The 16,198-nt window shown below is 39.4% G+C and overlaps 1 protein-coding gene across 1 annotated transcript in view; it reads right to left on the minus strand.

Moving 5' to 3' along the window:
- Positions 1 to 6,992: 6,992 nt before the first annotated feature.
- The window catches only part of UROS (uroporphyrinogen III synthase), a 50,284-nt gene continuing 41,078 nt past the window's right edge, over positions 6,993 to 16,198 (minus strand). Inside the window, exons 8-10 of the mRNA XM_075215994.1 lie at positions 14,181 to 14,263; positions 11,424 to 11,525; positions 6,993 to 8,333 (exon numbers count right to left, since the gene is read on the minus strand). Of these exons, the coding sequence (XP_075072095.1) occupies positions 8,208 to 8,333; positions 11,424 to 11,525; positions 14,181 to 14,263 (311 nt within the window). The 3' untranslated portion in view covers positions 6,993 to 8,207. The remainder of the gene's footprint in view (positions 8,334 to 11,423; positions 11,526 to 14,180; positions 14,264 to 16,198) is intronic.

Raw genomic sequence — 16,198 nt, forward strand, 5'->3', positions numbered from 1 at the left:
GCTTTTCCAAGCAAGCTTTCCATCATTTTTTTTTTTTCATATAAATTTCAATACTGGTGAGTTCTGTTGCTTTGGTGATATTTAATTTAATCTTCCCAGAGCAGCAGTAGTTTCCACTCATGTTATCAAATGCAATAAAATGAAATTACTGTCAGAATCATCATTTATTGTTGTATATTTCCACTTCCAACCACTATATGTGTCTGTATTACTGAAGATCCTTGCATAATCTTGTCATGATACAGTATCAGCTATTTTATATAGCGGAAGTGTGAACTTTACATGTCAGAGGAACATTGTCATGACAACTGCAGCTCTGTGCGGGGGATATAATATGCAATATTTTGGCTGCAGAGTTAGGACACACGAGTGCTACCTCCTCCCATCCAATGCTTCATGTTTCAGTAACTACAGTAGTTTTTGTAGGTTATGTGATGAAGCTAAAAGCAGCTGCTGTAAGCCCTGTTTTTACTCCAGCTGGACAAATGTTGGATAGTTCTCTGCACCCACCAACATTCCAACGAAAAAACAAAATTGCAGTCTTGAGGCTGGTACACGTTGCAGGTTTTTACGACATGGACTGTGGAAACAGTATCTTATTACAGGTATAGAAGGAATTACTAGCACCTCTGGAGTACCCATAAAACTCAAGTCCTTTTGTGGGTGGAGGGTAATGCTCATTGAATGCCTGATTCGTGTTTGGACGTCTGTCCTTTTTGAGTAGCGCATTTTGCATCAAATAGTTCTGCGGATACCCAGAAATGGACCTGTCACGTCTTTGAGGCATGGATAATCACTGACTGGTATTGACACTGCTAAACTAGGAGGCGCGGAGACTAATGCACCCCCGGTGTTCACCAGGGACCCCCGCAAGGAGGTATGGTTTTTGCTGCGTGAGGTGCACGGGTCGCGGTTCTCCCAGCTAGTAACCAGCGCAGTGAAAGTAGTAGAAAGGTCAGACGGTCCGGGTCAGAACCAGCGGTAGCACAGTACAACGTAGGAAAACCAGCAGAATGGTCAGGGACGGGCAGAGGGTCAAACCAGAACGGGCAGAAAGGTACAAGACAATAACCAGGCGAGTAGTCAGGAACCAGTATAGCAGCAATTGGAAGATAACCACAGGAGCACAGAGAGAGTAAACCAATACTCTGGCACCCTTGGCACCAGAGTGAGGTTTAAATAAGGCCAGGTGAGAGCTGATTGGGGTGAGGAGGTGCCGGCGATCAGAGCAGCTGATCGCCGTCGAGTAGGTAGAGCTGGCGTCCCGTTGCCTAGCTATGGGACGCGAGACACTGCGCATGAGTGCACAGAGCCCAATCCGGAAGGACGTCCCGTTGCTAGGCAACGGGACGTGAGTGTGCCGCAGGAGGAGGCGACCGTCTCCGGCACCTATGAGGGGTGTGGAGGCGGCGCCTGACAGGATCTTAACCCAATTAACACAATTGCATGCAATTCAGGTTATGCACAAAAATGACATGACTGCCTATGACACGATGGGCAGAACAGGGAAGGGAAGGGACGAACCAAGGAGGGTTAGGTACAATAAGGGAGTTTCAACTCAGATGGGTCCGATTCAAGTCCTGTATTTGTCGTCAGTACTTTGTTTTCCCTTCTATTTTGATAGTGATGACTGACACTAATTAGTCTTTGATTTAAAAATGACATCTATGCGTGCCACTAGCTATCACAGAACAACTATATGCGACTGAGATAGACAATATAAACGCATTGGATGAACAGTGTACCTTGAAAGCAACTTTAAGGATGGAGGTAAGATAAAAACAAAATTTAATTTCAAAATAAATATTTATATAAATGATTATACTGTTGAGTTATTTTAATGACGTGACCTTTTATTGTATAGGCGCTCTGCGTGTCTTCATATGGCAAGTACTATTTAGGCAGGGCGTACTTCCGACTTGATTAAAAATCGAAACGCTTAGTGAGATCCGCTTGGATTTGAGTACTGTCGCAACTGCGCACAAGTTCTGTGCTCTTTATAGAAACACAACTTACGTACCAGGTGAATTCGGACACGAATCAGGGCCTTAGAGCAGGCCTGGTCATCCTGTGGCTCGCCAGGTGAAACTACAAGCCCCAGCATGCTTTGCCAGTAGACAGCCAGCGGATAGCTAGCAGGGCATGCTGGGACTTGTAGTTTCACATCACCTGGAAAGCCACAGGTTGGTCAGTCCTACCATAGAGTTTTACCCTGCTACTGGTATGTAGGTGCAAAGGCCAAGACTGCAGTCTGTTTTTCTATTATTCATCCCAGTAACACACAGCTCCTGACATGGGCAAAGGTAGAATTTGTGAGGCTTCTCCTAATACTGTCATATACAACAGAACCAAGGAATTTTACAAATATACAAATATACTTCAATAAAATACAATGCTGTGCAATTAATCTTTAAATAAAGCATGAACATTGGAGTAAATGAGACACGCGTCGATGGGCGATTATAACAGTTTCATCCTATAGCACAGAGGTTCTCAAATCCTATTCTCGGGGAAAACAGAGCACGTTTTCCGTATCTCCTTGTTGGAGCACAGGGATCTTCAGTACTGACTGACACATTTTAACTTTTCAGAACCTAACCCATTTTTATGTCATCAAAGTAGAGGGCGAACATGTTTTATATGCTGAGTATTTAGATATTTGTTAATGTTAATTTTAGGTGGGGGTGAGTAAATAAACTATCGTGTTAGTATAATCTATGTTTGACATTGTGACCCTTTCTTGTAATCTTCACTCAGTGGCCGATTTATTAGGCACACCTGCTCGTTAGTGCGAATATTTATACAGCCAATCATGTGGCAGCAACTCAGTACATAGAAGCATGCAGACATGGTCAAGAGGTTCAGCTGTTGTTCAGACAAAACACCAGAATGTGATGTAAGTGACTCTGACCGTGGAATGATTGTTGGTGCCACGCGCACAAAAATCCCTAGGGTTGAGAAAAGGAGTCAGAGGGCAGCCTGAGTAGGGGAAAGATGAGGTCAGTCTGCGAAGGGGACAGAAGGGGGTAATGGAGTGTTGAAGGACAACTCTAGCTACACATGAAAATATGGCATATGGGCAGCACGGTGGCTAAGTGGTTAGCACTTCTGCCTCACACCGCTGTGGTTAGGAGTTCCTTTGTTCCCGGAGGAAGATGCCCACAAGGAGGAGCCAGAGGTGTCTCTATAAACAGACAGCAGCTTGCAGAGTGTGAGCTGTTTGAATTCTGCGTGAAGTGCCGCAGGAACATCCCGCAAAGAGGCTCCACTGTGATGTTCAGTCTGAAATCTTCACTCCTTTTTGCTCACAACGAGCAAGGATTTCAGAACTGTGTTATCTGGAATCTAGGCAGCACGGTGGCTAAGTGGTTAGCACTTCTGCCTCACAGCACTGGGGTCATGAGTTTGATTCCCAACCATGGCCTTATCTGTGCGGAATTTGTATGTTCTCCCTGTGTTTGCGTGGGTTTCCTCTGGGTGCTCTGGTTTCCTCCCACACTCCAAAAACATACTAGTAGGCTAATTGGCTGCTATAAAAATTGACCCTCTCTCTCTCGGTCTATCTGTGTGTGTATGTTAGGGAATTTATACTGTAAGCTATAATGGGGCAGGGACTAATGTGAATGAGTTCTCTGTACAGCGCTGCAGAAGCAGTGGCGCTATATAAATGGTGATGATGATAATGATAAAGCTGTCTCTCCCCCTTAACACCTTTCCCCCAACGATTCAGTAACTTATATTGTCCTGGTACAGGAAGCAGAATGTTGAATCCAAATGCTCTCTCAACACGTCACTGGGTTCTGATTGGATGATGCGGCAATTGTCCAATCAGCGCACTCGACACAACAGGTGTCAAGAGAACTCTGAGATTCAAAAATCTATCTGTGGCCGTATGTTCATTACTGAATTACCTAGAGGAGTGTCCTGGACACTAGTCTCCAGCCATTCTGTAAGTTGAGGGGAAGGGGTCTGTAATACCATATGTTTACATGAGGCTGACGGTTTATCTTTAAGAAACCCCTCACCATCTGCATCCAAGTGATTGCAAAAGATTAGCAGCAGCGTACAGAAAGGAGTACCCCTGTGTTTACATGAAAGTGCTGTTCATACAGAAAGTGGCCCCCTGCATGGTGTTTATCCGGCACACGTTGCTTTGTTGAGATGAATTAAACATTGTATGCTGTTTCTCAGTATGTGTAGTTTGCACACACCAGTGTTTTACTGGTCTACGAGTTTCTAGAATAAATCAAGCGAAGGTAAATAGACTTGACGTCTACACAATCCACCTAAACACATACAAGACACAGTAGGGTTCATGAACAGGAAGCGAAAACAAGCTGCTCAGTAGAGAAATTGCTATCCGACACAAATAAGCTCTTTAGAAGTCACAATGTGCTCGTTTTAAACAGCATCAGGATGCCGCTGATTTTGTTAAGCAACAATTCAAACCATCTGATATATAGGTACATTGTCAAAAAGTGCAATAAATGTACAAGATGCAGCCACATTATATCAGTGCAGATAGATCGTTCTTCACGGAGCGTGACCGCAGACATTACAGTTTGTACCGAGATAATATTGCCAGCAAAGCTTTTTATAAATTGATTCCACAAATAATGTGACTAGTACAACACCTCACAAGTAACAAGCTAATTAACTGCAGTCTGCAGGCAGAGGCTACAAGTCCTCCAAGAATTAAGAAGGATTTCCTTTTGAATGTAAGCTACCCTATTTTAATGCTTAGATTTTATCTAGCGCAACATTTAAAGCAGAATGTTTTTATAAATATATATATATATATATATATATATATATATATATTTATATATATATATATATATATATATATATATAATCTTTTTGTTTCCATGTTCCTAATTTTCTCCAAACTCTCATTACGTCACAACTTTTCTCCCCCTTTAACAAGTCTCTGAATTTAAACATACAAGTTTATTTTTTATTTAGAGAGGGTGTGTGCAAAAAGTTTTTAGAAACTGGTCAGAACTACATGTATTTAACTTAAAAAGATCTGTTCTGTGAAACCAGTCTCTTCTAGTGTAAGATTAGAGAAAAGAGGGGAGATACTGAAAGGGACATGCAAATATTTTAATACATACATTAAATTACCTTAAATACATTGAAAATTTAGACACACAGGGCCTGATTCATCAAGGAACGTAAATGCCGATTTTGTGTGCGCTATCCGCAAATTTGATCTGTGCATGTCTAGACCTGGACCATAGGCAGCTAAACGCAGCAACGTTCAATTCATCTTCGTACGCAAATACACTGACTACAGCTTACGATTTCTGGGAGGGGAAGGGGCGATCAGTCAAGGGCGTCCCAAACTAGAGTGTATGCAGGCACATCCGATTTAAGCTTTGGGCATCTCAAAGTTACTTGTTTTTCTGCCGTATCTCTTGCTCCAGCTACAGGGCTAGTCTAAGTCCCGATCATTAGTGATGACAGTCTCATATGCATGCTACAACATGTGTTTGCAAATAGGAGCAACTGTAAAAATTTATTTTAAGTTCAGTCGATGTTAAGATCATCCTAATAAATGTATTTCATGGGGGGAAAAAAAATTGTGGAAAAAAACCCCTACTTTCTTATTTATACTTTTTCTTTTTTATCATTGCCTAGATTAAGAGGTGACATTAATCTATTTTGTTTTTCTGTGCGTTGTTTTGTGGATATATATTCCACATAGGTATTGGACAAGAGGGGAGGATCCTGCAGGGTCCTGTGTAGTAAAGCAGAGCGGACCTAGACCCAAATTAATCAGCGCACGTATCATATCCCCTTCCTTGTTGAATTTTGGCAGCGTATGTCCGAATTCCGTGCGTTTTAAAACAAACGCACACTGCACTCAGTATGTGTGACTTGATGAATCAGGACCACATTTGTAAATGTTATGGAATTACTTAAAGGGTTGTCCAATTTTGGACAAATACCCCTGTCGACAACATTGTGTAGCGAGTCAGGTAGGGGGTGACCAGACGACCCTCCTACCTGAACCTGGAACCTTTACGGAGAGCAACTGAACAGATTGTGTCACCCAGCAGTCTGATATGTGATGTCATTTTCACTATTCCAGGTTTATAATTCCAGTACTATTATTGCCATCCACGTGCTGCAGTGCCCTTGTGGCCTGCAGTACGTGAATATGACGACTAGAGCCGTAAGAATAAGATTTATGGAGCACAGACTGAACATAATAAAAGTCGAAAATCATAGTGTATCTAGACATTTCAATAATACACATTCTGTTAACCCCTCAGGTCTAAGTGTGGCTATTATTGAGTCCATAAACCAACTATTAGAAGAGGGGATAGATTCAAAACTCTCTGTGAAAGAGAGACTTTTTGGATTTTTAAATTACGGACTTTGATGCCAGAAGAGCTGAATGAGCATCTAGAATTTAATTATAGATAATTTCAGTTCCCCTAATACGTTTTTAGGGGTCCATGTGGTCAACTATTCATTTAGTGCATTTAAAATATTGTTATTTCTTATTGATTGTCATTTAACATCTATATATGAACATCTAAGATTGTTGTTCTATATTATTATAGTGCTTTAAATACCATTTTCTTTCTTTTTATGTTTCTTTTTCCCCACTTTGTGATATATTAGGCGCTGTGGCTCAGCAGAATTATACCCAGTTCTAGTAACATACTGACTGGGGTTTGATTCCCTATATTAACTAATATTTAATTATTTCATTTGTCTAAATATGTTTTTTCAATTATTTATATTTATACAATATTTATTTTATTGAACTTTGAGATACTTGTACAAGAATTGCGATATGCACAAACACACACATATATATATGTATATGAATGTTTATACTTGTATGTATAAAGTCTTTTTCTTCTTTCATTATTATATTTTCATTTCAAAGTAATCTCTGACTTAAAGATTGGAGATTTCTATAAATTGTATAAGAGTATAACAGTACTAAGTCTAAAAGTACTAACAGTACTAAAACAGTGAAATAAGTTATTAATCAAGTCCAGCAGTTTCTAATTGACTTGAAAGTATAATCCAATCAATAGCAGAACAGAGCTTTAAAAGGACCAAAAGGAGTTTTAACACATTATTTTTGAAAAAGTTAACCTCTGAGCTGCCGAAACGCGTTAGAATGATATATTCTTTTGGACCTGAAAATATACTTGGATATCAACAGAACATTTGGATTGACTGTCTTTCTCCAACATTGGTTCCACCTTTAATTAGCGGACATAGCACCCCACTTTCCATGCACATGAAGACTAACATGTCAGACTGAGGTTCATCATCATCATCTATTTATATAGCGCCACTAATTCTGCAGCGCTGTACAGAGAACTCATTCACAGTAGCCGCACCATCGGTGGTTTAAAGACTGCTACTTGGCTGTTTTCAATTAGAGGAACCGTTCCCCGACTGCCTGGATTCCCTTCTTCCCACAGCACTAGTTTCGGAGTCTGGACACATAGTGTTATAGACCATCTTCTATTCAATCTCTGGAAGTATCATCCGTGGAGGTGCATATTTGGATCGATAACAGCAGGTTTACCAGTGGGTGAGACTGTATCACATTAGTACATCATTCCGCTATCTTTTTGACGTTTTGGATTAAGAAGTCTTCCATTTGTTGCATATATTTACTAGGATCACAGATGATTCTAAAAATGTGTACTGGCCAGACACTATCCATGGTATAATATGAGGACTATTATGCTTAAATTCCAAGCTTAATTTTACATTACACATTTTTATGCTTTTTCCCACCCCCATAGACACACCTGTGTGCATATATTTGTGGCTGACAGATTTGATATGTTATTGTGTTGGTTTTTATTATTAACACTATATTGTTCAATAAACATACTTTTATAACAAAGTCCGCCATCCTACACAATTGGTTTCTTTTAGGATCCTTCTCTTGGCGCACCCTATTATGTTATTTCTCTTCCAAATTCTGGATGTTAGAACGTCCCACATCCCTGACACAAACTCCCATCGGGCCAACTCATTCTTATGTATAATATATTATCACTGAATATTTCAATGGCATTTACATGGACAAACAACATTTAATGACATTAGACCTATTTTACAGATATAAAGTTCCAGTATGGAAGGAATCGATGACATGTCATCACCACATTCATTCACGCTGCGATTGTCAGAGACTCCATGAAGCACCATTAGCATTTTTATTGCTTGCCAATTCCTTTTATCCCCTTGGCTAGTTCCTGAGGTGTGGGGTTTTGGGCTGTGCAGCTGACACGGAGGCCTTCTGCGGTCATCGCCTCGGCTGTTGTAGGACCAATCGCAGCAAACTAGAAGAGGAGCAGAATACAGTCACACAAATAAGTAGAATTCTCAGTGTTGAACATTCTGGTCTGTAGTAAAACTTGATACATTGTATTTCCTTGTGGGGCAGCTTCCAATTCACTGAATCAGATTTCTTTAGTAATGTATAGTAAACGTTATACAAATAATGACTAAGGACAGTTAATTAGAGACAGGTCATCCGACCAAGGCATGTAGATATAGTTAATGTGACAAAATGTAGGACACAGAAAGACATCTGTTCAATAAATATGGGATTTCCACCCCGAATCAGGAAATTATGTTTTAGTTTAACCTCCCTGCCCAGTGGTTGTGGTAATATATATGCTCAAAATTCCATTCCACTAAAGTTAAAGCTATTATATTGAACATTATCCAAAGATGTATAGGTTTCTGGTTATATCACCACAAGCAAAGAAGCTTATTCAATAAATACTGTACATGGTTCTTGTAACTAAAAAAACACAGGGCACCTATGATATATTTTGGGTTAAAAATACTGTAAAAGGAACAACTACCTACTCTTATTCATTGGTCAGAGGCAGCTCGATCTTCAATAGCCACACAAGCGTACTTGCAACCCTATGTAAAACTGGACGCGTCTTTCGATATAAACAAATCAACAAAGTGCGGCACTTGCGTCAGGCATGTGTAGCAATCAGAAATTGCATCACCCTATCGGTACACAATCTAACAATGATACAAACAGGGTAATGTGGCCAGATACAAAAGAAAGAATAAGGTATTTATTAATAAAGGCGAAACGCGCATAGAACATACAACAAAAAAAAAATACAACACCTCCAGATCCGTTATTTATCCCTTTAAAAATTAAATGAGAATAGACTTTTCCACAATAGCCTGTATGGAAATGAAAAGTTATGCAAAAAGATGGCCAATAATTAATTTAATTAAATGATCAAATATAGCCATGATGCTAATAAATTAAGTAGTATAAACTGTACAATATGCAAACAGCCAATCAACTAGATTGTTGCCATCATAATCCCGTATCGATAGACCAGCGCTCCAGCAGTATTCACGCCTCCTATGTACATGATCAGTATGGAAATAAATATATAATGTAAAAAAAGCCCAAAAAAAACCGGTGGTACGACCAACTCCTCAGATGGCACTATGAGAAAAGAATCAGCATAACTTACTACGCAGACTGTTTTATTTGATGTCACAGGAAATATATTGTCTAAATACATATAGAATTTATATTCATATATGTGCACACATGATTATGTAATTATATGAATGTATGTATGTACATATGTATGTGTTCAACAAACCCAGCAATAAAAATTAAATGTTAATCAGGAGCTTGAAGTAGGAAACTGGAAGGTGAGGTACAAGGAATATGACCTTGAAAGGCCAGATTTAGTTATTTTCATGAATGAGTGGTTTTTCTAAACTTCTACCCAATGACCCTGCAACAAGTTGATTTTACGGGGTATAAAAATGTGACAAGCTTCGCAGGAAACAAAATTTATACAGAAAGCCATGGAAGTAAATTAGGAGCAGAGGACCCACTTATCACAAAACAATTGGGAGTCCAAGAGGAAAAATACGATGGGGTGGTTACATGTCTTTGTGACAAATGTGTATATTTAGATTTACTGACCAGTCAGTTACCTGGGATAACCTGTCTGACATTTGGCGAGTGTCCAGACAATGACTACTTATTAATATTTTATGTTATTTTGTTATGGCTTGATTGATTTAAGGAACTAGGCAGCAATGTGGCTGCAATAGGCCCCCGCTCAGTGTGAACTTTCTACAGTGATTTTGCTCATTAATATTAAGAAATTAGAATACAGAAGTCATTTAATAATGTGTATTGTGCCTTTAAGATTACTTTAAATGTAGAAGTTAACCAGGAAATATAATGAGTATGTGGCAATGGTCCAGGAAATATGTAGAACATGATTAAAAGCAGATAAGAGAAGCGCTGGTAAGAAATAGATTATTTTAGATAACATTGTAACTCGACGTGTTTTGAAATTTACTTTGCAAGGCTAAAGTCATAATGACAGATTTATAGCTCCAATTATTTTAGACATGTGATGTCAAGTGTTTGGAACTGTTTCTAGCATGCAAAACGATAAGTCTTATAAGAATGTGTAATCTTGATTGTAAAAAACAGAACAGTTTCTATACACACAAGAGATGGTGTTGCGTTCTCTCTGTTCTCCGTGCGATCGTAATGCATAAAATAATTCATTTGATTGTGTATAGCTCAGTTTCAATCCACGGATAGCATATGATGGATTTGACAATATGTTAATACTGCAATATCTTCCAAGTCAGTGGTTGGGAAACCAAAATATAGATCCCCAAGACTCCTTTAAAACAAGTTGTTCCAACTAATAACACTCATTACTAACCATATTTTACCATCACTTTATTTCTATTTAAATATAACTTAACTTGCATTCAGATATCTGCACATTACTTTTTACTTTTTTTAATTACTTTTTTTTAGGTAATAAAATAAGAATAAATAATTAAGTGATGAATCAATGGGTACCAACGCTCACTTCAAGACTTATATTGTGGTTCTTTGGTTTTCTACATATAAGCTACAGTAAATGACCTTCTTACATCATGCAGCTTAGTGATGTTACCGGTTCAGTATTCAATGGTAAGATGTGTGTATAAAGGGATGAAATGCTCCTTTAGTTAAGTTATAAAGATATAAGTTGGGGCCCTTTATAAAAGGATTCACATGGAAAATTACAACACGTCATAGACTTAGTCATCTGCTGGGCAATAACTATTTATTTTACTCAATGTATGTGGGATATTTAAAACAGATGGACCTTCTTAGTACAAGCCCTGGTGATTATCTTCATAACTTTCACCTGAATAAACAGCTCTTAGCTGGTCACTGTGGAATTCCAAATGTGACCTCTATATTTTATATCTAGGTTTTGTTTTCCCAATTATCATCACTTACACTAGAGAGTACAATATAAACTCAGTGCTGGTCTACAGTCACTCCCTGATGAAGGAGCTGTGCTGGGGATGTAAATAAGTCATTTTCATACTATTTTCTGTGGAATCTGTACCTTAATTTGATTTAGTCGATCATTTGATAGTTCCTGGATTATCTTGAGACAGAACTTCACTCCAGAGGGGCTGAAGAAAACGATAGTTGTCGGGATGCCTTCCTAGAGGAGAGTAGGTTAGCTGTAAAACCGTTAAACTGGCTACTGATCAAACATACCTGTGAGCGGTTTATGTCGTAATAGAATGAGAGGCAACATAACATTCTATAACCTGGCCCCAAGAATACAGACAGATCTTAAACCAACTTATATCTAAATACTCTTTAGTCCATCAATCTTGATTGCTAAGAATACTTCTACAGCATATAGGCCTTTTTTATTAAAAACAATCTGTTTGTGTCATTTGTCCCCATAAGCAAGCATACCGAATTCCATTACATGACCGAATGCACATTTCATTCTTCTAGCAGAAGCGTGTTCTTTTTTTTGCTTTTAAATAGGTCGGGTAAACCAATTATATACAAATCTCTAGCGGTGCACAATCCTGTGGAATGTCAGCTCTGCGACAATAGGTCAGGGCTTGTTTTTTTGTTTTTTTAATTGTTGTCCCTTTAATTTACCCAGAATTTTTCATTTACAGCCTTTTCTGAACCGCTCAATGTTTCTCCTTAGAGAGTTGCTGATGTTTGCACAGTCTATATTGACTCAGGTGTCATGCACAGAAATAGGAGATGTCATGTGCTTGTATTTACAGGACACAAGATGCTGATGCAGACATACGGTGTCATATTAATAGTGCAAAATAACATCATTTGGATTAGTCCTTCTACAGTACTTGGGGTGAGATCTTACCAGTGACCTATAGTGTGGTAATATAATCTTCCTTACAAAGGGGCATCAATTAAGTCCTGTACTCAGGATTACGCGCGGCTGCACAAGTCCCGTTACCGCAACACTACGGATTTCTGTACGCACCCTATAGGGTTACGAAGGGAAATCCGCAATGTTGCGGTACTGTATTGTTACTTTACATGCGCAGCCGCGCATAAATCGTGAGCGCCGGACCTAATTGAATATGCCCCAAAGTATTCTACTGGCCTTTCCTGCTGCCTGACTACATTTCTTGCTTACCTTGACATCATCTGAAACGAGAACTCCAAAAAGTCATCTCTCTAATATTATCCTTTTGTAGTTTTGGGTGGAGTTTGACGAGATCAAACAACAAGTTGTACATATGAACTTCGTATTGTACAGAAGTGACGATGATGATGATGATGATGATGAAGTGCGTCTGACACAACAATCTTCCTGCCTCAGTTTGACATAAGCCTGACATCCCTACAATGCAGCATACCCCCAAAATGTACCGTCTTCCTCCACTTCAAAACTAACTAACGACCTAAACTCCAATAGAGGTATTGCAGAATAGCTTAATACCAAACACAGTGAATGGCAAAAAACGGCAACGAAGACTTATTTATAGGAGAAAAAACAAAACAAAAATTTGTTTATAGAAGATGAGGCAAAACATTTTTTCTTTGACAACATACAAGGTACCAAAAAGCACTATACGTATACTAAAATGGTAAGTTTTGCGTTAGAAACTTTGGAGTCAAGCACACATATTTTGTTTAAATTATGCATCAGCTCCAAAAATAAGATAATTTAGGAGTACAGAGGGACAGAGCGTGTTGTGACCAAAAGAGACTAGCCATATAACTACACATAACATCAAGTATCGTTCAATAAGAGTTTAACCATCATACTTCACTTATGCACAGTAGAGACAGACATTGGATGGGCTGAATCAATACTCAAGAGTGAGAATCAGCTCCTCACAGATATAGGTCAGAAAGTGACTTAGTGAGGTCACTGGTTCCTTAGGAACGGTGGTAGTCCCTTTGCCGATGCTGTTAAATCCGACGCTGAGGACACCTACAAAAGAAAACCGATTTCAGAAGAAAACGACAAGAATATACACAGACTTACCTGATCAGCGCCTGTCCACATATCCGATCCTAGCAAAACACTGACAGGAGCTTCTTCCGAATGCACAGGTGTCCGCCAGTAGTGTTTGACGTCAGTGCAGCAATGTCGGGACCACGCAGGTTAACTGTTAAGAGAGGGGTCCCGACATTGCCGCTTTAAATAAAAAAATTAATTAATGGCGCACCGACGTTAGACACTACTGCCGGACACCTGTGCATTCGAAAAAAGCTCCTGTCAGTGTTCTGCTAGGATCGGATATGTGGACAGTCGCTGATCAGTCAAGTCTGTGTATATTCTTGTTTTTTTCTTCTCAAAACGTTTTTCTTTTGTAGGTATCCTTTTGCAGGCAGCTATGACCATCTCAATCTTGCGTCATGAACACTGCCCGCTACGTGCAGGAAAACACAGACGCCAAGTACCTAGAGAGAAAATACGAAGGCTCACAAAGCGCCCGTGTGACTCTAGCCTAATTTTGTCCAACTATTCTACAATTATTATCAAATTACTTTACTTACGGGGTGTATGCTTTACTCCCTAAGAAACATTTTTACACAACAGGATTTATTTCTGCGTATTTAAACTTTCTGCTGTGTTTTAGGTTCCGTGTCTCAAAACGATGGTTACAGACCTGCAGACAAAATCTTATGAAATTCAGCAACTGTTCCCATAACCATTAAAAAAAGAGATAAAACGAGTGTCACCGCTCAGCAATACCCCACAGTGACAACAGCGCTCTGAAAATGAAAAGAGCTGCAAACATTTTCTTTAAGGGAAGTAAAACGTGGGCATTTATTAGGACTTGTAACGCCGCGCCGTTAATAGTAATACCTTTGTGAAATAATCTGTCAGACACCATCGTATATCGGGATGCTGGGCTGTTTGATAAACCGTAATGCTCTCCAGAGGTACATCTGTAATTAGAATATAAAAATGTATTTCTATAAAACAGGCAGCCTCATAACGCGGAGGATATTACAAAGACATACACCTGCAATTTCGTGTGAAGAAAATGAGCACTTAAATTGTACGCCACATTCTGCCTTCCTTATGGAAATCTCGATAATACAATAAAGTATTCCATGCACAGAGGACGCGCTTCACAATTCTCATCAAAAAGTGAGAAACCTCCGATGATTGCTCCTATTTAAAAGGCTTATTAAAGCCAGCGTCAGATGCAGTCCGTATTATAGCGTGCACTAAAGAATTACCCCGCGTTCTGAGGATATGAAATCCCCGAGCCCCTCCGGGATCGCTCTACAGCGCCGTTCAATTTTCATCCATGCTGCTAGCCTGAGCCTCGGGTGGAAAGAGAACCCGAGGGGGCTCGAGCTTTATTATCTGCAGAAACAGTCACACGTTATTTAAATCTAAAAGTTGTGGTGAAAAGCAAGTCGCATAATAAGATGATTTTTTTTAATTTTCAGCTCACAAAAGGCTCTGGATAAACAGAACACACACAAATACTCATCCAGACACAAATTAGAAAAAAAGATTTTCTGTTGATCGCAATTAGTGCGCATAAATAATGTATAATATTACAGGGTTATTATGCTGGAAAAAATGTTTTTACGTAGCTGTAAACGGATAACTTCCTTAACACCTCCAGATGACTTTAGATTATTGCCTTCCACACGCCTCTCAACAATTTTTACTAGATACCGTATTGCTTTGATTCTAAGACGCACCTTTTTCCCCATATAACCCTCTCTAAAACCGGGGTGCGTCTCAGAATCGCGGGTACGTCATTGGCGTTTATTTTATTCATAGGACTATTCTGTGCGTCTTACAATTTATGGCGTCTCAGATTCTAAGAAATACGGTATAAGAATTTTACTTTATTCCATTCTGTGGTCTTTAGCCTTTTATTTCTCTCATTAATTATAGAGGATTATTTTTGTTGAGCACAGAAAAAAAAAACAGGGCAGAAAAAAACAATATAATATATAAAAGTTGTGAGTTTCTAAACATAATGTAGTTACGATATCATGATCGTTTCTTTAAGAACAATATTTCTGGGTGTTTTCAGTTTTTTTATACATGTCTAGAAAGCCCTCCTTATTTATAATATTACCATCATAAAATATTGCACACAAACTATATAGACAAGTTATTTGTATATTGGAATAATAATCATTTAGATACATGTTTCATCTTCTACTTTGGGGCCTATCAAAAAGGTGAAAAGCCCTCTAGCACCAGCAAATGCTTGTTTTCACTTTGCCCAATACGAGGTTCCCGGTTACTTGCAAACATTTAGGCATCTATGATCCCGGAGGGGAAATCCTGGTGCCGAGTGCGGGGGAATTGGCCGCACAAATCACATCACTGTGGTCCCACCCTGGGGCCAGGAAATACAGGAGTCTCCCAGACATTCCGGGAGAGTTGACAACCATGTGATTATCTCACCAGCATTGAGCATCAGCGGCTCTCGTCTGGGAAAGCTCTCTAACGCTTTACATGGAGTATTTATCAAGGAGCTTGTACCGCAACAATGGCTGTTCTGTTAGTGCCAGTAATGCCTTGGTGATGCCACTAACCAAAGGGAATCAATTAAAGGAACAACAAATAATGTCTTCAATGCAGGTCTCTTTACAATCACCACTTACAAAGCTCTCTCCCAGTCTACTGCCCCCTATATCTCTAACCTCCTCTCCATTCACACTCCTACCCAATCCCTGCTCTCAGCCAATGACCGTCGCCTCTCCTCCACTCTGATCACCTCTTCCCACTCCAGAATCCAAGACTTCTCCCGAGCTGTCCCCCTGCACTGGAATGACCTCCCTCGCTCCATCCGTCTCTCTCCCAATCTGTGCTCCTTCAAACGGCCACTTAAAACCCACTTCTAC

This window comes from Mixophyes fleayi, chromosome 6 (assembly GCF_038048845.1).
Source record: "Mixophyes fleayi isolate aMixFle1 chromosome 6, aMixFle1.hap1, whole genome shotgun sequence".
Lineage (NCBI taxonomy): Eukaryota > Metazoa > Chordata > Amphibia > Anura > Limnodynastidae > Mixophyes > Mixophyes fleayi.